At 44.5% G+C, this 26,933-nt stretch overlaps 1 protein-coding gene across 5 annotated transcripts in view; it reads left to right on the top strand.

Annotated features, from left to right (window-relative positions):
• CSMD2 (CUB and Sushi multiple domains 2) overlaps nucleotides 1-26,933 on the top strand; it is an 814,611-nt gene that overhangs the window by 446,302 nt on the left and 341,376 nt on the right. For 4 of the 5 annotated variants that reach the window (XM_060205822.1, XM_060205821.1, XM_060205820.1 and 1 more), the window contains exons 11-12: nucleotides 10,030-10,133; nucleotides 12,375-12,487. The exons of the other annotated variant lie outside the window; for it this stretch is intronic. In XM_060205822.1, the coding sequence (XP_060061805.1) occupies nucleotides 10,030-10,133; nucleotides 12,375-12,487 (217 nt within the window). The remainder of the gene's footprint in view (nucleotides 1-10,029; nucleotides 10,134-12,374; nucleotides 12,488-26,933) is intronic. 5 annotated transcript variants of the gene reach the window in all.

Raw genomic sequence — 26,933 nt, 5'->3', positions numbered from 1 at the left:
ATTCATTTATCAAGTATAAGTATGCTATGGGCCCTCAAGAATCATGCACCTAGAAGACTAGACAAAGGTCTAGGCTATAGGTACATGCTAATGGAGCTATGTTCAGAATGTCATGGGAAAACCTAAGAAAGAGCTGCTAACTGGAAGATATGGGAGACTTTCACAGAAGAGATGATATTTGCAGTGATCTTGAGTGAGTAGACTTGAAAATGAGTATCTCAAAGAGGACACACATGCACATACCCTGGAATAACCTCTCATTTCTGAGGATGATGCAGCATTCCTGGATCTAAATGAGGATGGAAAGGTCAATAGACTCTAGAATAGGCTTGACAAAGATGTTTGACTTTTATATCAAAGCAGATCTTTATGGGTAGAAGTGTTAGCCCATTGATAATTACTGTAATAGCTGTTTCTTATTGTTTGCCTATTATGCACCAAACTCTGAGCTAAGTCTACTCTGTAAATGATTTTATTTCATACACTTAATAGCACAGCTAATTAGGTTTTAATAGAACTGTTTGATGGATGAAGAAACTGAATCATTGATAGGTTAAAGGTTATGAAACTTAAATGGCAGCTCTAGGATTTAAGCCCAATCTTCTGGCTCCATTGCCCATGAGCTGAAGAAGTTGTGCTGTGCTTCTGGGTAGAACAAGATCTCAAGAGTAGATGGGAGGGAGGTGGGATTGACAGCTCTAGGGTATGCTTAGGAAAGGAAAGAGGCCACTGTTTGTTCTCAACCAGAGCAATAGCAAGAAGGTCTTGAGTTTTTGAAAGTCCATTCTAATGACAATGAAGGACATTAGTGATGGGAGAGCAAGATGAGTTAAGAGGCTGAAGCAGTCACCAAAGCAGAAATTTGGAGAGTATCAGCCATGGCTTTGGAAACAGGAAGGGATTTAGATATCAGGGTGATACAGAGGACAGGTTGTGACATGGTGGTTGGTTGAATGTGAGCATTGAGGGAAGAAGGAAGGTTTTAATCCCAGGTGATCAGCATGGTACCTGACATGCAGTAGGCTGTCTATAAACATTTATTCAGTGAATGAATGAATGACAATTCAGTGTTTTCTGACTTGGACCAGTGAAAAACTTAACAAGGAAGTACAGGAAGAACATATTTAGCAGCACTCAAAAGAGAAATATGGGACTGGAGAAATATCTCACCAGGTAGGGCCCTAGACCTACATGGAAAGTGTTATGGCAGCATAACAAGCTCCTGTGTTATACGCTCTCTATGGCTTTCTGTTGCTTTTTCTCTCTTTCCGTTGTTCTGTCCAAATGAAAATAAGTAGCTTAGGCCATGAGAAGCATCATGAACTCTACTGTGGTATATTTTCTTCTCTCTCCCTCTTTGTCTCTATCTAAAATTAGAAGAAAAAGATAAGGTGGAACTCCAGTTTTAGTGAAATCACAGCACCAAAACAATAACTAAAATAAGTGGCTGGGTTAGGGTGGAGGAAATTTGTTGCATTAATTCATCCAATGACATTTGATACAGTGGGTTGGGAACTGGATATATCTGGGCTTAGGAGAGAGAAGTCACTTCATCAGCACATGAATAAGAGTGGATGGTTAGGAAAGAGACAGCCCTTCTTTGAAAGAGTAATGAAAATAAAGAATAAAGAATAGGGACCAAGTAGTAGAGTGCATGTGTTAAAATGTACAAGAACCCCAGTTAAGCCCCCCAAGTGGAAAAGCAGTGCTGCAGGTGTCTCTTTCTCTCTCCCTATTTCCCCCTTACTTTTTGATTTCTGTCTCCATTAAAAAATAAATATCTTTAAAAGAATAAAGAGAGTAAGAAGATTCAGAATGTATTCAGGAATGCCTCTATAGATGAAAGAGATCCAGTGAATGACACAAAGAATGGGCAGTTGGAGGAGTAAGAGCTGAACATGATGCAAAAGCAGGCAGTTTCACATAGGATTTGTCTGACAGTTACAATGATGAAACGAGCCTTGTTGGACTAGAACTGTAAAGAGGCTGTTGGCATTGTTCTTGGAAGAAGGTCCTACAGTAGAGCTCTGGGAGAAGAACCAGACAGTAGTGGGGTGGAGAGTGAGTGACTAGGAGGGGAGCCTCTGGAGTCCAGGAGCATGGACATCCCTGTACCATGATAAGTGTCATGCTGAAGTGAAGGAAATACTAAGGAGAAATGCTGAGTGAAATTTTTGTGGTGTTTGCTTATTAAAAACACTAGAGGGAGTTGGGCGATAGTGCAGCGGGTTAAGCGCAGGTGGCACAAAGTGCAAGGACCGACAGAAGGATCCTGGTTTGAGCCCCTGGCACCCCACCTACAGGGGGAGTCACTTCACAGATGGTGAAGCTGGTCTGCAAGTGTCTATCTCTCCCTCTCTGTCTTCCCCTCCTCTCTCTATTTCTCTCTGTCCTATCCAACAACTACATCAATAACTACAACAATAAAACAACAAGGGCAACAAAAGGGAATAAAGAAATATTAAAAAAAAAAAAAAGAACACTGAAAACAACAAGGGCAACAAAAGGGGATAAATATTAAAAAGAAAAAAAAAGAAGAAGAAGAACACTGGAAACTTGAATATGTTGACTAAGGGTGGAGCAAGCAAAGAGGAAGGAATGAAAATGTAGAACAAAGAGGCTGGTGAGTAGACAGAGGTTCTGAAGTACGTGAAGATCAAATGGGACTGAGAATGTAGGATGTGTTTACAAGGAGTGGGAGAGGAAAGATGCTGTTCTGAGAAGGAAGTTCTGAGAAGTTTAAACTGAAGGAGCCTATAACTGTGCATTTATCTGCTTGGTTTCCTCATAATCAAAGGATGATTGTGAATTCCAGCTACATATGTATGTGTGGAGATGCAAACCCTTGCTAGACTTCCATCCCTCTTATAAAACCTCTGCTTTCTGAGCATGGAAAGGATCTAGGAATGTTACAATGACCAGAGGTTCCCATCATAGACAATAAGGAAATCCACACAGAGAAACAGAATGTTCTTCCATGGGATGGGCAAGAACCTGTGTCAGGATACCAGCAGCTCTACACTATGGGGACAATAAAAACAAGCCTTATTAGAGAAGTTAGTAAAATATTTGTTTAAACTTAATAAACTAAGAACAAAATAATTTTTAAAAGTACCCCCAGTCTACCCTCCTGGATGCTTGGCAACTTCAAGAAGAACAGAAAAGGAAAATTAGAGTGAGTGATGCTGGGATAGTCCACACGAAGCGTCCACATTCTCCCGGTTGGTAGGTTGGGTCAATGTGAACTCCTGCATGTGCTATACAGCACCTGGACAGGGTCCTACTCATATTGTGCATGAGGCCTCTGCCTGTTAGGAGCTTCTAGCTCAGGCCTATAGAAAACATGACTGATGAAATTTCTGTGATCGAAATGGAAACACATATCTGCATCAGTACCCCCTACCTGTACACATCTGCCTTCTGCATGGCCTCCTAGTATGAACTCAAGACATAAGATCCAAGACCTTTACTGTGAGGCCACTGAGGGTGGTAGCCATTATTATCTTGCCTGTGATTGTCTCTTCGAAGCCCAGCACTTGGCAGGTGTCAGTTGACTTGAAAAATTAAGTGAACCAATTAGTCCACCAGTTGATAAGTGAATGAGTCAGTGGTTAAGTGAAAGGGTTGACTCCTGTCAAAGCCACTAAAATCAAGCTTGAGGCAGTAACTAGAGATCCAGAACTTTAGTCTCTACTTCTAGGCTTTCTGTCCCTCCCTGTCTTCCTCAGAGGTGCTAAAGGTGTCTCTCACTCAACTTGTGAGGGCTCAAGACTTCACCTTTCTGTCAGCCAACCCTCAGCCTTCAGCAAGACTTGGGAAGAAATACGATATACACTGTACCCAAGAAAATGGAGCTCCCTTTCTTTTGTGGATCTAATAGACCAACAGCAGGACTATAAGTCAAGGCTATTGGGTCAAGATCAATCCTACAGAACTTGGGGGGAAGTACTCTGAGCAGAAACAAAGTAAACAGGCTGGACCAATATATGGACCAGGAGAGCTTTAGTCACAAAGCAAGAAGAGCAGACCATGTGAAGCCTGGGGCTTCCAGGCCAAAATGTTAAGCTTTATCCTCAGGGTCAAGAGTTGACCCTCAGGTTTTTAGGAGGATGATTTTTATTCTTCAGAGTTCTTGTTATCATTAGGTTGTGGTTGGTTTTGAGTTGCAGAAAACATTTTATTGGTAGTTGAAACAGTGCACTTTACCCCCCCCACACACACACACACACACTCACATACCAAAGATCTGGAGGTGAAGAGATCAGGACTGGTTTGAGAGTTCTGTCAGTATCTGGGCACCTTCTGATATCCCCTTAGTCCTTCTCTGCACGTGACTCTTTTCAGATCACAAAAAAGGGCAGCTCAGCTTCTCTTTGTTTCTGTATTCTCTTTCTAGAGAACGATTGCTGACCTTTGCCCCAGAGTAATGATTTTCAAGCTATGTACCAAGCTATGTAACCAAGCTATGTACCAAGCTATGTACCAAGCTATGTAACCCCTAGGTTATGTAAAGATATTTTTTTAATTTTTATTTATGGAAAGCAAACACTGAAAAAAACCATTTTAAGGGCCACCAGCAAAGGTGGAGAAGGAATCTGAATAGCAAAGTCCCTGGTCCAACGAAAGCACTTCTACTTTTTGATACAATAGCTGGGTCCCATATTGGGGTTCTGTGACAGAGACTTATATTAGTTTGCTCTTTGACCCTCTGTCCTTCCTTAAAGAGCCCAGACTCAACTTTTAGTTGAGTGGTGGTATAGCTGGTAAAGTGCACATATCATAGGAAGTGCACAAGGACCTGGGTTCAAGCCCCAGGTCTCCACCTCTAGAGGGGTAGGCTTCAGGAGCAGTAAAGAAATTATGTAAGTGTTTCTCTCTCTCTCTCTCTCTCTCTCTCCTCTCTCTCTCCTTCTTTCTCTCCCCATTCCCCCTCAGTTTCTTTCTGATTTATCCTAAATAAATGTATTTATTTATTGGAAGAAAGAAAAAAGAAGAGAGAGGAGGACCATGCCTTTGTCAGATTTGTCCCAATAGCCAGGTTTATCCAAATCCCTTCTCTGAGACATCATGGGACACAAGCAATTTTGACCAAGAGTGGAAACAGAACTTAGCTAGGAGACTTTTTTTTTTTTAATGCAGCCATTAAACCAACATTCTCATCTATATCTCTTGGGACTCCAGCTTCCCAGAACCATCTGTGCACTAAGGGACCCAGGGAGTGTTCTCTGTGGTCCCCCTCCCTACACCCTTATTGTCTGGAAAGCTTCCTCTGTGTTGAGAAAAACTTGCTGAGGGATGTGGACCCCTCACTGCCCTCTGCAGTGAGCACAGATCCAGCCTCTCTCTAAGCCCTTCTCTTGCTCTAGGACCTTCTTCCAGCCTCCTTGCTGGTCTTTCTGCACCCAGATTCTCCTTCATGTTGAGCTCTGCCACTTTCCTCTATCTAGATTGTCAAGTCCAGAATGTTTCTTTGGACTGTCAGGCCAAAAATGACTGTAGACCCAGGCAGGCTGCTCTTCATTCCCACTCATCCTCACCCTCCAGCTCCACAGCCCCCTGTGTACTGCTTACAGCATTTCCAAGACAGAGTTCCCATTCCCATCCCGCCAGGCCCACCAGGCTCACCTTCCCCCTGTGAATGCCTCTCAGCTCTTTCTTTTTTGTCATCTCCCCAGCACTCACCGTCTACACTGCACCCTTGGCATTTAGATTCTGCTTTAAATTGTCAGACAAATAGAATCATTTACAGGCGGCAGCTAGCTCAGTGCTTGGCACATGGCAGGTGCTCAGTAATTATGTCCTAGATGATGGGCTCATTTATTCACTTATCTAGCTGGTGTAAATTGAGTGTCTGAGCTGTATACCAATGTGCCTCTTTGATCATACCTATTTCATGTGCTGCCACTCTCCTGCCTTGGAAAGACACTTGTGAGCTTGATTGATCTGCATGTTAGTTAATGAGTCACTATTATAGGAGCCTGCTTTCAACAAAGGCCAGAGCAGAGGAGGGAGGGGAGAAAGCATGAGTACACTGTGTACCCATCCCCGAGCTGCAGGGTGGTATGTGTTGTACAGTCTACTAGGTCTAATTAGTTCCTGTGTTCAGATCAGATGCTCTAAAATGCAGTGCACATCACACCTGACCAGGTATGAGTCATTTTATGGCTCTGGCCTTCCATGCAGTATTTTCCCATTATAGACCTAGTAATCTTTTGCTCACATTTAAGGAGGTGATTTGGTGAAAATTGTGCCCCAGAGATGGTTGGAAGTCATGATGGTGGTGGAAATGTGCAGAGGCTCCTGACTTCCTGCAGGGACTGGACTTCTGCTCCTTCAGAAGGTACAGCAGGTCTTTCACTGAGTTTTGAGTATGTACCTGCTGGGGTCCAGATAAAGGTCTCTCGGAGGCTCGAGAGGCTGAGCCATAGCGCCTGCCTGCTGCATGGGCTTGATACTCACTGGGGTGCTACGCTAGGAGGCAGTGGAGTGGCAAAGAGCGTGGCCTCTGGTGCCTAGTGAATCCCAGTTCTTACACTTAGGTGCCTGATCTTAGGCAAGTTGCTTAATGTCTGTGTTTCCCTGTCTGTATAATGGAGGTGATTGTGATAGCTCTTGTTGTGAGTTAGTCATGAGTTCATGTGTGTACAGTGCACAGAACAGTGTTCAGCATCTTATAGGTGTCAGTTCCTGAAGCGACAAATCCCACAGAAGATGATCAAAGATTATGATTAAGCATATTAAAGAATTTTCTAGGACAGAGATCTTCAAAGTTCTGCCTATGAGCCAAATCCAGTTTAGTGTTTGCTTGTTTTTATTGGAACACAGCCACAACGACTCATGTGCGCACACCATAGCAATATCCAGAGTCTAGTACTTGTGACAGACATAGAGGGTCTGCACAGGGCTAAGCACTGTCATCTGCCTCTCTCTAGGAATAGCTTGCCTACCTTTGTTCTAGATCAGGGGTGAGGAATCTTCTTTCTGCCATGGGCCATTTTGATATTTATAACATCACTGTAGGCCATAAAAAATTACCAGCTTAAAAATTAGCACCAAATGTTGCTATGAAAAAAGCTCCTGAATTTATTAAATTTCAAGCCCCACTTGCAGTTACTTTGACAAGGCCAGGCCAAATGGTTTGACTGGCCATATGCAGCCCAAAGACCAGATATTCCCTACTCCTGCTCTAGATAATAACCCCTGTGAGGAATCAAGAGCTTAGCAATCAAGATGGCAAATATTCTTCCATTACACATTGTCTGAGCCCCTGGCATGGCCTGGTACATTGACCGGCGCTGGCAGTACAGAGGCCCCCCCCCCGGTAATTCCTGGGGTAGTGGAGGAACACATAAATGGATCAGTGGCACTGTGGCAGGTAGGAGCTTACCCAGGGTGAGGGGAAGAGGAACCAGGGAGCCTTTGGGAAAGAGGAAGCTCCACCATGAGGAGACCTTGCTAGAAGAGTAAGGGGTGAAAAGGGAGACACCCAGAAGCTTGGGTGATCACACAGACTAGGGGTGGGGTAGGGGGAGCAGAACATATTTTGAGCCCCCCCTTTTGTATTTCAAGGCAGGAAATGGCAGTGTTTTTCTGCAGGGCAGGACCGTGGAGAGTGAGAGATGGGAAGGAGATCCCAGGGTGATGCCTTTGGTTATCAAGGGACTTGGGGAAAGCATTGCCAGCTGCATGACAAGGGCCAAGACAGGCCCATACACTAATGTCAATCATCCCACCCCCTCTGCTATCTGCTGTGAGCCTCTACCCTCCCTCATCTCTACTTCCTAACCTCTGTCTCATGCTATAACCCAGAGACTGGCCCCCTAACTTTCCACCATTGCTCAATGCTGTTGCTCCTAAGACAAAAATCTTACCTCACCCCTTTGCTTATTCTCCTAAAATTCCTTTTTGTCTTTAGAGCAAAGCTCCAAATCTTTACCATGAGAACCCTCCCTATGCTGACTCCTTCTCCTTCTCTCCATCCTCCACCATCCCTGTCATTTGAATGAATCCAGATCAATTAGAAGTCTCTTGACACTCCTTGCTTCCCCAGCCTCTCACCCATTCACCTGCTTCTCCCGCTGCCTGGATTTGCTTTCCCTTTCTTCTGTCTTGAATGCCAGTTTTCCTCCTGAACTCAGCTGGGACTTCACTTCTCCTAGAAGCCTTCTTTCCCTTTCTCTTAGCTAGTGACATCCACCTCCCCTTTTGCCCTGTCTCTGCTCTGATGCACTAATACTGGGACATCCCTGAGAACTCCACACCTAGAAAGAGGGCCCAGCAGACTTGGTGCCCAGGTTCATGTGTAAGCCCAGTAGTAATTTGTTTGCAAGACACTTTAGGGTAAGGTTCTGCAAGTGTTGGACTGTTTGCTTTGGACAAAGGGGGAACCTACCCAACTTGAATCCATTGAAATTCTTTTCTACTTCTTGCACTATGGAACAGGAAACAGAAGCACCATCAGCCTCCTGTTTGAGGATTAAAGACTTTCATAAGACTAAAATGGACAAAAAAAGACCCAGGCTACAGATTAGCTCTTTGCACTGTTGGTCCAAGCACACTGTCACCCAGACTGAGGCAGCGAGCTGGTGTGCTCAGTTTGTTGACCCACTGTTGAGAGACACTGAACACTTGTTCTGGAGAGTTTGGTCTCTCTCAGAGTTCAGGTTTTATATGTCTGCAAATGCCCTCTTCCTTCTCCCAGAATTCATTTTCCTTCACCTGACAGAGACTTCTGTGACCTTCAGAACTCTCTCAGATGCCATGAGCATGAATAGCTACCTGACTGTGTTCACTGCAGGGACTCATCCCTCACCACAGTATCTACCAGCCTGTGATGAGATGATCAGGCTTATCACTGGGTTTCAGTGCCAGCACTATGAATCCAATGCTCCTGGCAGCCATTTTTTTTTTCCTTTTTAAGAAAGAAATTGAGGGGGGGGAGGCAGAGAGGGAGAGAAAAAGAGAAACACCTGCAGGCCTGTTTCACTGCTCATGAAACTTCCTCCCTGCGGATGGGCAACGAGGGCTCAAACCAGGTCCTTGCACATGGAAACATGTGAGCTCAGCCCAATACTCAACTGCCCAGCTCCTGGTCAGTTTATTTTTCTGTCTGTCTTGGTAAGTGAGAGCCAAAATCAGGGGCCATATCTGACTTCTACTGAAACTCACTTCCTAGTTTAGCATATACTGTCTAACAGGACTGATACTGGTCAAGAGAGTAGAATGATGCCACTGTCTCCTTCCTGAAACATTCACTTACTCAAGAAATAAACAAATCAAATAAACAAATAAAAAAGACGGCTGAAAAGCAGGCAGAGTCAAAGCTGAGAGAAACTTCTGCAGGTCCCTGGAGACAAGATGTTGAGATTTCACATGTGGCCAGGAAAAAAAAAATTGTCACCAAACCCACAGGGACTTATGTGTATTAAAGCGTGAAGAAATAGTCTAATCACCTCACACTTAGCCAGATGTGCCTGGTGTTGCCATGACAGCCCCTAGAATTGGCCAGATGTGCCATGAACATCTTTGGAAAACATCAGGGCCCCCCAGAGACTATACGGCCTGAAGAGAAATAGCTTGCATTCATAAAAGTGACATAGAAATTCTTAGTCTGGGGAGTTGGGCAGTAGTGCAGTGGGTTAAGCACACGTGGTGCAAAGCATAAGGACCAGCTTAAGGATCCTGGTTCGAGACCCCGGCTCTCCACCTGCAGGGGGTTTGCTTCACAGGCAGTGAAGCATGTCTGCAGGTGTCTGTCTTTCTCTCCTCCTCTCTGTCTTCCCCTTCTTTCTCCATTTATCTCCGTCCTATCCAACAATGATGACATCAACAACAATAAAAACAAGGGCAACAATAAATAAATAAATATTAGAAAAAAAAAAAGAAATTCTTAGTCTGTATGGAAATCCATGTGACACGGTGTCATGGGGACTGTGGGACTTAACTGGAAAGCTTCTTAATTGCCTCCAGTCCCTAAAAAGTGTCACCTGGCAGTCTCTGTTTGCTCTCTAATCCTGTGTTCCCTCCTAGGTGATCAAGCTTGCCTTTGAGGAGTTTGACTTGGAGAGGGGCTATGACACTCTGACAGTCGGGGACGGTGGACAGGATGGGGACCAAAAAACAGTTCTCTACATGTAAGTGAGACAGAACATGTGAATTTTGACTCAGGTGGTGAGATGGGCTTGCTTGGTCCTTCTTGGTCCCCAGATCACACTGCAGCAGGGACAGGTGTCCTGTAGTGCTCCTGGCTTCAACAATAGTCCATCCCCTCTGCCTCTCTCCACTGCTCCAGAGGGAAATGCAATTGGATGGAATTCTCACTGGAAATAGATAGGAACAGTGTAGAATGAGCAGTCTGCTAGGAAGTGGTGGGAAGAGTCTGGAGCAGCCCACATGGCTCTGGTTTCATATGCTTTTTCTTCTTTTTTCTTTTAAATCATTGGGGCTTCATTTCTCAGAACTAACTTTTCAACAAAGAGAGAGAGAGAAAGAGAGTGAGTGAGATCACAGTGCTGAAAATTCTTTCAGTGCAGTAGAGGCCAGGCTGGAACCTGAGTTGTGCTCCTGACAAAGTTGGTACACTATTCAGGTGATCTGTCTTGCTGGCCCTGGCTCTCTGCTTCTATGCAGAACCTTCTTCTGCCTCTTGGGAGTTTCTACTAAAAACTATGTATGTCCCTGACTATCTGACTTTAGATAGAAACAACAGAAATGTTACTAACTTCCCTGCACTCTTAGAACTATCTGAGTAGTAGATAGTTTCAAAGAATTGGGACCACATAGATGTAGTAGCCATATGTTTGCAGTGCAGAATGATTACTATGACATAGTCTAGTCAAGGGAAAAGATAATACATTTCTTTGCTCTAGGATTCCATTGTGTTGGGCCTTTGCTGGGAGATGTCACTCTTCCTTTGTCTATCACCATTAGTATGGCACACATCAGGAAAATGCTCCCAGCTTCAGAGAGACAGCCAGACCTGACCTCATTCAACCAACCCCTTCTCCTACCAAACAGGAAGTAGAGGCATGGGAATTCACATACCTTGAATACCTACTATGTGTCAGAATACTATGAAAGGAGATTTCCACCCCCACCCCAGCACTTATTTATATAATTCCCATTTGCAAATGAATGTGACAGGCAGACTTTGTAATCAGGTCTCTGGTGCAATCTAGATTTACCACTCTGGTTGAATAACTAACACGTATTCTCTTTAGAATAGATCCATCTCAAACCTTTAAGAGGACAAATGCAAAGGCCTGGGCTTCTTTGTTCTCATAATTAGGTCAAACAGAGGAAAAGCGGAGGCCTTGCCCATCTCCCTTACTCACTGTCACTTTAGAGTCAGGAGCCAGCCCTGCCTGTCCCTCAGCCTCACTCATCACAGAATGTCAAATCCTTTGGCCCAGAGATGTCACATAAGCCAAGTGACTTGTATTTCAGGTGGTTTAGCCTACCTTCACCCTCACAACACTCATAGTACACTGATCGTTCTTTTTTTCCCACTGATCATTTTTCTGCAGCCAACATAATGCTGCACCCTAAGCTTTAAGACCCCAAGATGGAGCAAAGATTAGGACTCATCCATTCTCCCTCTCTATAATACTCCAATTCCCCTTCTGTGTTGGTGATCTGCCTATTCTCAGCAGGAGGAAGCCAGGTTTCATCTGGAAATCCCAGACTATGCAGTGGACTCTGGCTCTGCCACTCTCTAGCAGTCTGATGGGAAAGCCATTGCCAATTTTGTCTTTTCTTCTGCAGAATGGAATAAACAGCCCCTAACTCACTGGAATCCTGGGAGCATTACAAAAGACAATAGATAGAACATTGTCTGAATTAGGTAGACACCTGGTCAGTGTGAGTTAACTCAGAACCTTCTCTTAAATTCTCTTCTTGAGGAAGAATATATCCCTGCAGTAACAGCTGTGCTTTTCACCCTCTTTTAATTCTGGATGGAAGGAGATGATGTCTCATTCAAAGGAATGGCTGAGTTCCCACTGAGGAGAAGGGTTTCTGTGTCTTTTCTATAGTGTAGGTCACTTGAAAGATCAAAGGTTGCAGATGTATAGACACCTCCTTGAGTATGACTCTAGCTATGTGTCTCCTGTGCAAATGAAGACACAGATCACACAGATGTCTCATGTACCGAAAGGTCCGGGCTAGAAAACCGTGGTGGTTGAGTCTAGCTCTGCCTGCAGCCAAGGGGAGTCCCAGCACATCAGATAGGACTCCAGTGTCAGAAACAAACTGAGTCCCAGAATTTGCCCAAGAGTCCTGGCTCCAATATATTACTTGACATGTCAACAGTTCGCAATCATTCTGTTGGGCAACCATCCTGAAGTGCACACCTCTAAATTGCCCTCTCTTAACAGCCTGACAGGTACATCGGTCCCAGATCTCATTGTCAGCACCAACCATCAAATGTGGCTCCTCTTCCAGACGGACAGCAGTGGCAGCTCTCTGGGATTCAAGGCTTCTTACGAAGGTAACTCCTTTTGAAGAATTAAGGAACTTGCCCTGAATCAGACATCTGGGTTCCATATTTGAATCCTGGTTCTACTCTGCATTAACTTCTTTTCTTCAAGCATGCTATTTGGCTTCCAGAGTCCAGCCTCATCTTCTGATGTGTCTCCAGGGTTGCTTTGAGGATTATCTGGAATAAACCAGTGAAAGTCTAAGCACCTGACAGCAAGTGCATGTATCACTTCCATCCCCAAGTCATGCCTGTTTATAGAAACGGCCCTGTGAACTTTCTGAATCTCACTAGTATCTTATATTTATACTGGAGAAGTAGTTTTATAATCTACCCTATTGACTATCGTAGTGATAAAGAGACGGTGTGCACCAGACAGGACAGAGAAATACCATTGGTGGCCTGAGGAAGCTGTAGCCAAGGGTGACTTTCATCTCTTGGTGGAAATGGGCATTAGGGAAATGGCAAACTCTGAGGCTCAAAAGATACCACCACCATCACCCTTCCATGCATTTCCAAACCTCCTGTTGACTGATAATCGACAATTACAATGCAGATAATGTCAGTCTCTGCCCCTAAGTTAATGCAGAAGCCGCTCACAAGCATTTATTTGAAACGACCCTACTAGGTGTCAGATCTAGACCAACACTAAGGAAATAGCTGCATCAGATCTAGGCCTTTGTTGTCAAGGGCCCTATGCTCTAGAAATGAGACACTGAAGAAAATATGTGGATACTTATTAAAGCAAGAAAATCACAGTAAACACAGTCAGTAGGTACAAAGAGGAGACAGTTGTTCTTAGGGCATCAGGAAAGATTAAAAAAAATTTTTTTTAGTGATGTAATATTGATTTACAAAATTATAAGATAACAGGAGTATAATTCCACACCTTTCCCACCACAGAGATCAAGAAAGTGAGTCTTAGGTCTTTAATGGGTTTTATGTATTTATATTTAAGGATTTGTTTATTAATGAGAAGGAGTGGAAACCAAAGCATCACTCTGGCATATGAGATGCTGGTGACCAAACCCAGGGCCTCATGCTGAAGAATTCAACACTGAATCCACCGAGACACTTCCTGAGTCCCACCTTTGGTCTTTAAAACAACTCAGTAGTTACCTATATTCCACATATGGGTAAAACTAATAATTTTGTTTGTTTGTTTGTTTCTGGGCTTTTTTTGCTTGTTTGTTTGTTTGTTTTTTCCTCTTTACTTACTTCATATAGTACAGTCACCTCTAGTTCTATCTGTGTTGTCCCAAATTTTACCATGTCATTAATGTGATAGGAGGACCATGCTTCCTCTGACTCTCTGGGTAGAATCCTTCCTGACCTTTTCCTAACTTCTAGTGGTAGCCATCAATCCTTGATGTTCTTTGGCTTAGGCTGGCAACGTATCAGTCTCCTCTGGTGTTGTCATATATTTCTGTGTGTCTCTCTGTCTCCTTTATGAGACTGCCAGTCATATTTGATTAAGAGCCCACCCTACTGACAAGTCTACCCCTATGTTCTCAGCTGCCTTATTAACAATAGCCAAAGAGTGGAAGCAGCCTAAATTCCCATCCTCAGATGATTGGATAAAGAAGTTATGGGAAGGGGTCGGGCAGTGGCGCACCTGGTTGAGCGCACATGTTGCAATGTGCAAGGTCCCGGGTTCGAGCCCCTGGCCCCCACCTGCAGGGGGAAAGCTTTGTGAGTGGTGAAGCAGGGCTGCAGGTGTCTCTCTGTCTCTTCCTCTCTATCACCCCCTTCCCTTTTGGTTTCTGGTTGTTTCTATCCAATAAATAAATAAAGATTAAAAAAAATGTTTTTTAAAGTTATGGGATATATATTCCATGGAATACTACTCTGTAATAAAAAAAAGATGATATTAGGGCAGGGTAGATAGCATAATTGCTATCTGAGTCTGAGTCTCCAAAGTCCCACCAGGTTCAATGCCCCACACTACCATAAGTCAGAGCTGAGCAGTACTGTGGTAAAAAAAAAAAAATGATGTGTCCTTTGGGACAAAATGGATGAAACTGGAGGTGATTATACTTAGCAAAATAAGTAGAGATATGAAAGACAGCTATCAGATGGTTTCACTCATATGTGGAATCAGAGATCTGATTTGCATAAACTTGTCAAAAAATCCAAACAAAATAGAAACAAGCAAACTGTTAGATTTATGAGAACTATGGTGGTTATCTTAGGGAGGTGGGAGAGTGGGGATACATAACACTGGTGGGAAGTGTAGTGTGGAACTATAAACTGTAATATTAACAATCTTGGAACAAACTATTAGTAACAAATAACAAAAGTTTAAAAAGATCTCACCCTACTGCAGTAGGACCTCAGCTTAGCTTGAGTACTTCTGCAGAGACCGTTTCCAAATAAAATCATGTTCACAAGTGCAAAGGATTAAAATCCAACATATGATTTTTGGAGTACATTTAATTTAACTTCTAATAGGAAGCTAGCCCATGTCTCCACAGTCACATGATGTCCAGTAGGATACAGAAAATGGAATCCTGGTCTATGAATAGGTAATGTCTAGATAAGACAGAACAGCAGGTGGAGAATGTCTATGGAGTAAAAAGTGATGAGTTCACATTCTGATTCTGGGACTTGAGAAATAGCTTCTCATCAAGTAAAGTACTTGCATTGACATGCATAAGACTCAGTTGCCAGCCTTGGCACCACGTGAAAGGTTCTATGACAGTGGGGGAAACTCTTGTGTTGTGTTGCTTTTCCCTTTCTCTGCCTCTCTCTCATTCTCTCTCTCTGAATGAAGAAAGAGGCCTACAACACACACACACACACACACACACACACACACACACACCTTCTTTCACTTTTTAGCTCAATGGAAGGTCAGGGAGGGAGCCTCTTAAGGCTTTGTTTCTTTATCTATGAAATAGGAATTATATTGGGCTCCAGGTCACAGGGCTAGTGTGAAGATTTGTTTCAATAAAGAATGTGAAATAAGTATTGCTGGTTAGTGTAATCAGTGAGTGAGTATCCAGAAAATTAATTTAGTAGGCTTTTCACAAGGTTATGCACAAGTAGGACAATTGACAGAGCGCCAGGCAATGCTGGAGAGGTTGGGGCAAAGGAACCCACCTGCAGTGCTGAGCATCATTCAGAAAATGAAATGAGATCTCAGAAAGTTCCTTACACAGTACCTGGCACAGAGAAGTATCTACCGCAGGGCTCACTAAAGTTCCTCTCCACGTAAACCTTCCCTCATCACCACACTCTTCTGCATTGTCACTGTTTTCTGGGGACCTCTGGCAGTCACGCTAGTTCTGTCAAGCATTGGTCCCCACCTTACAAGGTACTTAGCACCAACTCCTCAGCTGGCTAAGACAGGAGATAGTTCACTGTGCCCACAATGCTGGTGTGGAAGCAAAAGTGGCAGAGGGCAGATCTAATCACAGAGTGTTTCAAAGTCTGTAAGTGTCCGTTCATCCTCTGGCACTGCAGGGCCTAGCCCAGTGCCTGGCTCATAGATGTGCTCAGCAATACTCCCAGAATTCAACTTCAGTGACTCCTTACAAGGGCATAACTGCTTTTCAACACCTTCTCAACCCCCTTTTCAACCACTCTGCCCCCTCTCTATGCTCAGGTCCCCAAGAGTCCACTTGGTCACATGGTCACATGGTCACACCCGTCCCCATTAACTTTCCACCCAGGCAGACCCAGTGAATGATGGAGTTCTGCCATTGGTTCTGTCTCTCATCTCTGGAGCTGGATTTTGCCATCTGTGAAAAGGGTCTGCTGAACAGCTAGCTACCTCACAGATGTTTCATGAGGACTCTAGGTGGTAAATAGCCAACACAGGGTCTGGCTTTTTTTTTTTGCACTCAGTTGAGAACCTGCTTCCTCTCCTGACACCACCCCCCCCAGCCCTGCAGCCCCTCTCTCAACATATACCCATGATCCAAAGCTTCAGAACTATACTGCCTAGCCCCCATCCCCTTTATAGCTCCTCCTTTTTAGCCCAGCTCCTAGGGAATTCATTTAGACTAGAAAACCTGATTCAAGGGTGGAGGGTGGCTGGGATGCAGACGTTCTACAAATAGCAAAAGGCATTTGCGGGCAGAGACCACCCTCAGGTGCATCTGCCACCATCACAGTCAATTCCCACCTCTCTCCAATACAGAACCAGAGAAGCTTCCTCAGGGCAGACAGCACTGCAGTAAAACACACATCTCTCATTAAAAGTGTGAGTCCCTGGACGTGGAAATTATAGTGAATTTATTTCCCAGAATTCTTCCAGTTCTGCTTGTCACAACCCCAGGTCAGGGCAGGAGAGGACTGGAGCTCTGTTGATGTCTGAGTCGCCAGAGCCAAGAAACGCAGTCCCCCCGCCATGGGAGCAGCCAGCTGTAGGAAATGCATTCATAGTTGCAATTGCTTTGCTTCCCAGTAGAACAAGAAATATTTAAGGAACAGGCAATTAGTCCTTACCAGAAACATTATAAAATTACATACAACTTGCTAACAAGTTCTAACATCAATCTGGGAATTGCCTCACATCTGAATGCTAAATCTGGGAGGCTGACCCAGGGGAAGAAGAAGCGAGAACATTGACCCTGGAGAAACGGAGGAATGGCATGGTGGAGATTATACATAAACAATGCCTAATACGCCAGGGATTCTCTGTTGGAAATGACATCCCCTGGCTATCACACTCTTTCTCCTATTACATGTTACAGACTCTGTTCAAGACGCTGGGGCTAGAGGAGAGCAAGACAGCCTGTGCTTGCTCCTAAATCATGTACTGTTTCACAACTATAGGGGAAATGTGGGGAGATGGAGACATATCAAGGGGGGGGATGGTCTGTGAAGCTTACCTGTAGGCAGCAGGGAATGCTCCCAGAAGGAGCCAGCATCTAAAACATACTTAAAGGATGGAAAGGAGCTGGCCAGACATCCCTGAGGGAGGTTGGCTTAGGAAGCTGACCTCTGAATAGAGCTAGAGCTAAGTCCTTCACAGAAATAAAGTCTGAGAACAAGTAGGGAGAAGGTACTAAAGCTAAAGCCAGCCCTCTGCAGGGAGCAGTACACCCCCTTCTCCAGACCTAAACTCTGGTGGTAGGCACAGGTGCGCTTCCTAGCAGATTTTCTGTCTGTGGTAATTATAAAGGAGGCCAGGAGCAGTTGACCAGTGTCCCTGACTCCTCTCTCAGCCTGACACTGCCTCTCCCCCTCCCCACTGGAAATGTCAAACACACAGCCAGTTTTGGTCTCGAGTCTAAAATTTTTCAAGACATTTCTGCTTCTTCTTGGTTCATCTCCATAATCTGACTGACCCAAACCTTCCAATTTTAGCCAGGAATAGATAAAACAATGTTCTAAGACTCTCATTGGGTTTCCATGCCCTTAATATATTCTCAGAATCTGGGAGCTAGTTTACCCAGATACAGACAACCACTGCCTCCTTCATGGAATCCCAGTGGGATCCTTCCCTCACCCAAGTCTGCCCCTGGCCCCTTGGGGGTAAAGAAGGCAAAAAGAGAATGCTGCATTAGTAAAATATGCCAGGAACTATCGTGCCACATAGATACACTCTCTAAAGACATGGGGTTTTTGCAAGCTACAATTTAGGACTAAAACAGACAGCATGGAGGCAACTTAATTATTCTAAAGGTACATATTCACCTCTGTATTTCAATCTGCTTCAGCCTGTAATGTTCAGCCCATTATAGTGTAGTGGAGGATGGAAGTGAATAGCATAAAAGGTATCCACATCTCTGTCCTATTTGTGAAAAACATGTGCAGAGAGTACAGTTATACAGAGTTTTTTCCTGCCCTCTTTTGACTTTCCACTCTCACAAGTATAAAAGTTGAGTCAGATATGGTTCTTGGGAAGTCTGTGAGATCGAGCATACCTAGAGATCTTCCTAACGTACTGAAAGAAGTCAGGCCACTTGCCAAGAAACTGGATTGATGGAGCCATGGGTTTGTAGGGTCCAGTATGCATACAGAACTGTGTTTGGTTCTGGAAATGCAAAGAACAAAAAGTGCAGGATCCCTAGCTTTGAGGATCTGACAGACTACTAGATAGGAGATAGACAACTTGTCACTCCTTGAATCAGGCCTTTCCAGGCCTCAGATCACCTTTCTGGCTCCATGTCACTCCCTGCCACCTTGGGCTGCTGAGTAGTCTCCAGATACTGCACCATCTTCCTGCTTCTTTACTTTCATCCTTCCTGCCACCCTCCCCTGATTATTCCTCAGACATTTATCATTGAATCTTCTGTGCCTTGTTTTGTATAGAAATTGTGAATGTAGACACCTTAAAAGTTTTTGTCCTTGAGAAACTTTCCATCTGACAGTGAGAAATGTCCCCAAACTTTAGCTGTTTCTAAGCAAGCAGCAGCTATAACAGAAAATTGTCTAGGGAAGCTGGGAAGGAAAGGAGAGAGGAAGCATGAGCCCTCCTGAGTCTGGAGAGAGCCTGGAGTGGGAAGAACTTGAGCTGAGCTGACACTGAAAGATGCTTCTTAGGCAGACAAACAGGGGGTGTTCATTCAGGAAGTAAGGACAGCAGGCGTCCTGCTAGAGACATTTGAGAGCTTCTGCCGGCAATGGGACAACAGCAACAATGAGGAAACACCTACAGGTTACTGGTTATGTGCCAGGTGCTGGACATTTTGACAATTGTCTTATTACACACAAGCTCATTTAATCCTCAAAACAACCCTCTAAGGTCGGTGTTGTTATTACCATTTCCATTTCACAGATGACAAAACTCAGGCTCAGAGAGAAGAAGAAATGTGCTCACAGCCTACTACTTAATGTCAGAGCCAGGTTTTAGATCCAGGATGTTGCAACTTCAAATCTGTTCCTTTTGTGCTGTATAAATATCAAGGTCAGAGATGCACAAAGATGAGACTAAAGTGGGAGGGAGTAGGTGGGGAACCACCATGCCAAGGGACAAGGGTTTTAATCTGCGGATTTCAGGAAGCCATGAAAGAATCAATAGCAGAGTGCAGTCACGATGGGATTTTTATTTCTGAGTGATCTTGCACGGCCTTGCAGAGTTGGAGTAAAGGAAAGAGGCAGGCAGACAGCTCTTCTCTGCTCCCATCATCCTGGTGAGAAGTGTCCAGGTGTCCAGGCACGACCTCAGATGGAGAGAGAAAGGGTGGAGAGCAAAGGATGCCAGGAGACTTATTAGGAGAAGATGCAAATATGAGGTGGTTAGGGAGGGCTGCAGGTGGGGAAGGGGAGACAGATTCTAAGCTGAGTCCCATGTCTGGCCTGAACAACGTCCAAGAAGTTTATTTCAATCAGAGGTCAGAGCTGCCTCTGCTTCCCCCATGGTTGTGTAGTCAGGGACACACCTCCTCCTTGGCCCTCATAGTTTATGCCATTTATCATTTATACATTCGCCTGGATGTGAGTTCTCCATGGGCAGAGGCGGTGGCTCGGCTCTAAATGTTTAGCATAGAGCATGACACATATGGCAATCTCTGTGCAGTAAGCATTAGCTGAATTCACACATGAACCAGAGAGTTGTCTGTGTTCCTGTGGTGCTGTGCTAAGTGCTGAGGACACAGTGACCAGCAGTACAACATCACTGGACTTGTGTTTTTGAGATTGGGGAGACCAAAAATAAGGGAGATCAGCCTGTATACAACAAGTAGGAAGGGTGATTGAGTGGGTCCATCAAGGTATCCCTGATGCCCAGCTAGACAATAAGCTCCCCCAGAGGAGATTTTTGCCCTTTCCCCAGTGTTTTATCCCCAATGTCTAGAGTGGTAACTAATGAAATGAATAAGTGGATAGTTACACAGGGCAGTCAGTGCTAAAGAGTAAACAAAAGGGATAATGTCAGAGAAGAAAAAAAAAAAAAAAGGACATAGGTAGTGGGCCAACGAGGCAGTTCACCTGGGATGTTGCCTACTTTGCCATGTATACCACCCAGGTTCAAGCCCCAGCCTCCAAGGCACTGGGGGAACCTTCAGTACTATAATGTTTCTCCTTTCTGTCTTTCTCCTTATTTATTTGAAAATTTTGGCTTTACCGCAAAGCCCCATCATTGACAAGAAGTCTAAAATGTGCCATCAGGAAAGGCACCTTTAAGGAGTTGACATCTTAGGACTTAGCTCTACTTAAGAGGGAAGGAGAGGAGGCTATAGCTCAGTCTGAGGGACTTTGTAGACCAGAAGGAATTAATGAAGTCCCAGCTGCTTGGAATTGCAGTCCAAGATTGCACTTCCCTTCTTCCTCCAAGCAGTACTGCCTTTGCATAAGCACATCAAATGGTGAGTTCACAGACACATGATGCAGCTTCTCCTGTACAGATGTTGGCATAAAAGAGGATTCCAATTTGATGCTAGAAATTGAAAAGCCTGGGGAGAAGTCAGAGAGGCTGATCATAGATGATAGGAATATAACAGCCAATAAAGAGGGAAGCAAATGTGCTGAGTGGCAGAGCCCAGTCCTGATGGGTCCCAAGGCTCCCTCCCCATGAAGCACTCCTCTCATGTCTTCCAGCTTGCATTTGTCTACACAGGGAATGAATGAGATAAACACTTGTAAAATGCGATTGTATTCAACTGGCTCTCAGGAAATTGCACATATGATTTGTTTCATGTTAAAATTTGTTTTATCAACTCACAGTTCTGGGCCCTGGCATCAGACTTGCTCAGTACTTGACCCTGAGGGTCAAAGTCAAGTGCCTTTCAGACAGGACAGTCAAGCAAAGCAGGGACCTTGGTTCACAGCAGGTGTTGATGCTGGCCTGGGAGGGAAGGGCCACACCAGGATAAGAGGCATCTGAGGACATAAGCCAGCTCCCAATCCCCTCTGCCTTTTTGGAAAGAGGTCCTGAAGTCTCAGACTAGCTGACTCTGTTCTTCCTCTTCCTCTACCCAGTGCTGGTTCTGTGCTCTACACTTCACCTACCTATGGCTTGGACCACTTTGCCACTGTTTCCTTAAACCTGACTTCCCCCTTGAGGTCACTGTGATGGAGTAGCTCTCTCTAGTGCTAACAACTCATGTCCCTAGAACTGGTGAACATCACATAGGATCCTGTGTTATTCCACATATGCCAGTATGTCAATGTCCTATCTCTTTTGACCCCATTCTTCTCAGCTCTGCCACTTCCTATTCTTCCTCATCAGTGCCATCTGTCTTTCTCTACTTCAGGTCAGACACATATAGTGCACTGCTTTGCCATGTGTATGACCTGGGTTTGAGCCCTGTGCCCCCTGCATTGAAGATTGAAGGAAGCTTTGGTGCTGTGGTCTCTCTCTCTCTCTCTCTCTCTCTCTCTCTCTCTCTCCCTCTCTTTCTGTGTGTGTCTTGATCTAAGAATAAAATTAAAGTAATAATATCCTCAACACCTTGTCCCTTTGCCCTTGCATTTCTCCAAATCCACCCCTACCCCTTAATCAGTTTTACTGTCCCTTTCTCCACTTGTGCATAAACCAAATTTCTGAGAGTTTCTAGAATATGTCTTAGAGTCCTAGTCCTGCTCAGTGGTGTCTCTGAAAATGTGTCTTCCCTAACCTCCATGGGCTCCAGAGCTACTTGGCCCTCTGTCGGGTCATTAATCCCTCTTCTTCAGAATGATTGCTTCATCCATTTTGATCAACTTATCAGATCCTTTTCCCCAGGACCGGTCTCTCACCTTTAGAAAGACCATGATCTCTTCCTCCACTTAGAAAATAGAAGCTACAACTGACAAAATAGCTCACCTAGATAGTATGTGAGCCAGGACTGGCCACCACACTAGAGAAAGCTTTGGTGCTATGGTGTCTTCCCCTCTCTGTCTCTAGCTTCCCTTTCTTTCTTTCTTTCTTTCTTTCTTTCTTTCTTTCTTTCTTTCTTTCTTTCTTCTTTTTTTTAACCAGAGCACTACTCTGGTTTGTGGTGGTGCAAAGGATTAAACCTGGGACTTTGGTGCCTCAGGCATGAGAGTCTCTTTGCATAACCACTGTGCTATCTATCCCCTGCCCTCTAGCTCTCTCTATCTGGGAAAAGAAAAAAAAATAGCCTGGACCAGAAGGAAGAGAGGGAAGGAGGGAAGGAGGGAGGGAGAGAGGAAAGAAGGGAAGGGAGGGGCAAAGAGGGGAAAAAAATAGAGCCTGTGTAATCCCAAAATTCCATTCAGCCTCTGCCATATAGCTGCCACCTGTCACAAGGGAGGGAGTTCCTGGTCTCTCGGTCCTATATGCTCTCCGTCCATACCTCCTCCTTTCTCAGCATCCCCTGAAATATTTCCTGTGCTCTCTTCTGTATCTTCTTGTTTACCATTCAATCTGCATCTTGCTTTCTTTGTTCCACCTAAACAGAAATGATCAGATTTCATCCCTCTTGAAAGTACTTTTAAACTGCTCTCCTCAAGGCCACATGCCTCATGAATTGCCAGCTAATTTCTCTCTTTTCCTTCGCTACCGAGAAATGTGTTCTTTAAAAGTCATGCTTGGGGCCAAGTAACTAGCTCAGTGGGTAGACTGCAGGACTTGCAAACCTAAGACCCGGCTTCTACTCCAGCACACTGCTCCACTCTCCCTCTCCCTCTCTCTGTCTCTCTGGCTCTCTGTCTCTCTCTATCTCTCTCCCCCTATCTCCCTCTCTCTCGTTCTCACTTTCCATGTCATTCTCTTTTTCTCTCACACATAAATAAATCTTTATTTAAGAGTACTTAACACAAAGAGTACTTACTGAAGTCATCGTCTTCCTTTGAGCTCTTGCCCCATCACTGCACTCACTCTGCTGCTGCCAGTCTCTACGGGATACTGCTGACACTGTGACCTCCCTCTGCTAACTTGTTTTTCAGTCCTGTTTTAACTTCCTCGGCATTTGATGCCATTCGTTTTATTTTTAGATAAGACTTTGCTCCTGAATTTAAAGCCCCATGTAGCCACTTCCTACTAGTAATCCCACTTGGAACTGCAGCAAGTACCTTAAAACTCTGCATGCCCTTCCTCCTCCTGCTTTCCTGTCAGTGACAACAGATGAGCTGCCCAGCCCCCCCCCCTTTCGTTCACTATAGACCCCTACTTCTCCTTCATCCCCCATATCCTCACTGTTGCCATGGGCTCTAGCTTCTTTCTTCTGTAGATCTCCCTAATCTGTCTGCCTTTATCATCTCCTCTGCCTCTACCCAGCCAAGAATGCTGTCAGAGCATCTTCATGGTCATTGTGAGCCTTCCACTAGAATGGAAGCTCTACAGAGGCAGGGTTGGTGTCTGCCTCATTCTCCACTGCATCCCCAGCACTGTGACTCACGCCAAGTAGACACTCAGATGTTTGTTGAAAAGGTCTTCTTGCCTTCAGAATGACTACCTTTAAACACTCTTCAGATGGGAGTCAGAATGATCTTTTAACATACACACTATGAAATGCTAACTAGAGTGAAGTCCTCTACTGGCTCCCCATGGGCTATTATCTAAAGTTCAATCCTATTAGGATACCACACAGGTAATGTCATCAGTTGACTTTTTGTGCCCTTTCCAGCCTCAGTTCTCGCCACTGGTAGAAAGTCCAGGTACTTGGAGAGGAGTAACATGAAACCGTGGTGAAGAAGCCTAGAACTATACTATCCAAGTTTGGATTTCAGATCTACAGTACCCTAACTCTGTGACTTTGGAGTATTATGCGATTTCTCTGTACCTCTTTCTTCCCTTTTAAAATAGGGAGCATAGTGTGCCTAGATCACAGGTGACTGCCTAACTGAAGTGAGTCAATACATATAATGAGTCAGTACGTGCTTAGAATGGCTGGCGGCACATAGTCAGTACTAGAACTGTTAGTCATAAAAGTAAATGTCAGTTCTAGTAATAATAATAATGAATGAGCTATAATTGCTGCTATCATTGCAGTCATACAAACAGTCTTACTCTGAGATTCTTACATGGCTCTCCCCCCACACACTAATTCACTTCTTTTTTCCAACTTTTTTGACATATCATTGACATAAAATTGTGTAAGTCTAAGTTGTACAGTGTGATGATTTGACATATGTGCATCTGGTGAGATGATTGCCACAATTAGATTAGTACACACAGTTATCATATCATGTCATGTACCATTCCTATGTGTTGACTTTTAAGAGCTACTGTCTTAGCAGCTTTCAGATACATAATATAGCACTGTTAGACTGCTGTCAATATCTATGCATTACATGATTAATCTTATGACTGGATATATGTTCCTTTTTGCCTGTTTACCTGGCCCCAACCCCACCCTAACACCCACTGTTCTATTCCACTGTCTCTGGCTGTCATTTTTGTAGATCCCTTGTATGACTAGTACCTTGTATTATTTGCCTTTCTCTGTCTGACTTGCCTCACTTAGCATATTGATCTCAAGGTTCATTCATGTAACAATAAATGACAGAGTTCCTTCACTGAATGATGTAGTCCTACTGTGTGTGTGTTAAGTTGCCTTGACTCATTCATTAGTTGAGAGACACTTAGATTGTGTCCGTGTCTTGGTTGTTGTAAATGATGGTGCAGTGAATCCTTGCAGGCTCCTACATGGCCTTCAGCTCTCAGCTGAGATATCACTTCCTTCAGGAAACTTAACCTGATGATAGAGCTTGCGTGGGGATGAGGCAAGCCCAACAGTTGCCTTGAACAAACAATTTAAAGACAACAAATGGCAAAAAAGAAAGCCCTCAATCATTAAGATGAATAATCTTTTAATATCTTTTTTTAAAAAAATGAAAGTTAGTATTCGAGGGATAGCTAACCAGGTAAGGCTGCACATGTCTTGCTGTGCCCATGATCTAGATTCGAGTCCTGGCACCCCATGGGAGTAGAGCATGGAACCAGGGGAAACGCCAGTGCCATGGCATCTCTCCTCTGCACTCTGTGTCTCTGCCTGAATGAAAAAGTCAGCCCCTGGGTAGCTAAGTCATGCATATACAATGCTGCGGCTCCTAAGACACACACACACACACGCACACGCACACGTACACACGCACATATGTAAACACAGAGACACAAATATAAAATATCCATAGTTTTTAAAAATCTACGTTTTAAATATTAAAGGACTCTGATGTCATGTTGAGTCTTAGGTTGTACTAAAGGCAGGATGGCTTAGCTTTGGTTCTCAAGTTCTAGTATTTTTCTTTGTTACAAACTTCATTTACATTCATTAGTTTTGCTTTTCTAAAAAAAGGATGTTGACACTAAGCTGTTCTTTACCCTGATTATTGTGTTGTGGGTGCCTCCTGGAAATGTGCACCCATGGGTGTTAGCTCCTCCATGTCCGGTTCCTCCCTCCAAGGTTGAGTTAGTGTTTATTCAGATGCTGCTTCCAGAGTACATCCACCCTGTGTCCTAGACACCAGCCTCCTTGTCTGCATCAGGAAGAAGCTGTTCTGTCCTTGAGAACAGAACTCATGTCTAGATCTCAGTGTCTAACAGGGACAGACATATACTAGATGCTGATTCTATGCTCTTATCACACTGATGGCAGGAGGAATTGCAGCTATGGGGACATGTGGAAAGGACTCTGTCTACACACAGGGGATACTTGTTCTGTTGAGCTGAGCTTCTCTTCAGACTAGCTGTTGTGGGGAGAAATGTGGGCAAATGTTCCCCATGCTGGTATAGGGGGTCATGGGCACAGCAAGGCATGTAATTTGCCTGGTGAGTTTACCTGGACAGCTCTGCCTTCACATGTTGGGTAAGTTTCACCTGGGCTGGGCTCAATAAGTCTACAGTGACATCCTTGCCTGGCTCTTGCATCCCAGAGAAGGCCAAGCTGCTTGCTGTTCCAGGTTGATGTGTCACCAGGGGCTGTTTCTTCCTACCCTTCCAATATGCAGGAGCTCTGAAGTCTAAAGTAAAGAGGCTACCATCCCAGGAATACCTCAGTATATAACCTTCCCCAGCCCTGTTCTCAGAATAGCAGGATTTAGTGCTATCAACTTTAGTGCTATCAAGGGGGTGAGGGTGGGGCGGGAGGCCAAGGGCACATATGAGGTAAAACCTGATATATGGTCACATGGAGTCCCCTTTCCCCACACACACACACTTGAGGGCCCTAGATGTTTGAGTTAGTATCTCTCGTTCTTTCTAACACACACACACACACACACACACACACACACAAATACAGTCCCAGCCATTGTGTACTTTTTCCTGCCAACTCAACAGGCAATTGGAGGCCCTGGTTTTGAGTTCACACAAATGCAACAGTCAAGAGTCCCTCCATATATAAGGCAGCACACAGGGCTAGCACAGGCAGTCCACATCAGCTCGCGGAAAGCCAGCTAGTTGAGGCAAGAAAAACTCTTGCAGCATCATCTTGTTAGGGTCACCCCCAACAACATTGGGGCCTGTGGCTTCTGACAGGTCCACAGAGTCATCTGCAGGAAAGTCAAGGGTCCTTTGGCTACAATGAGCTTGGGAAGGTGTCCAGACAACTTTCTTGATTACTCCAGCCCCCTCTTTTCCAAATCACAGGACGCTTACAGCCTCGCTTCACCATCTGTCACT

This window comes from Erinaceus europaeus, chromosome 13 (genome assembly GCF_950295315.1).
Source record: "Erinaceus europaeus chromosome 13, mEriEur2.1, whole genome shotgun sequence".
In the NCBI taxonomy this organism is placed as follows: domain Eukaryota; kingdom Metazoa; phylum Chordata; class Mammalia; order Eulipotyphla; family Erinaceidae; genus Erinaceus; species Erinaceus europaeus.
Note: the sequence above shows the minus strand (reverse complement) of the source record. Positions and strands in the feature narration are given on the sequence as shown.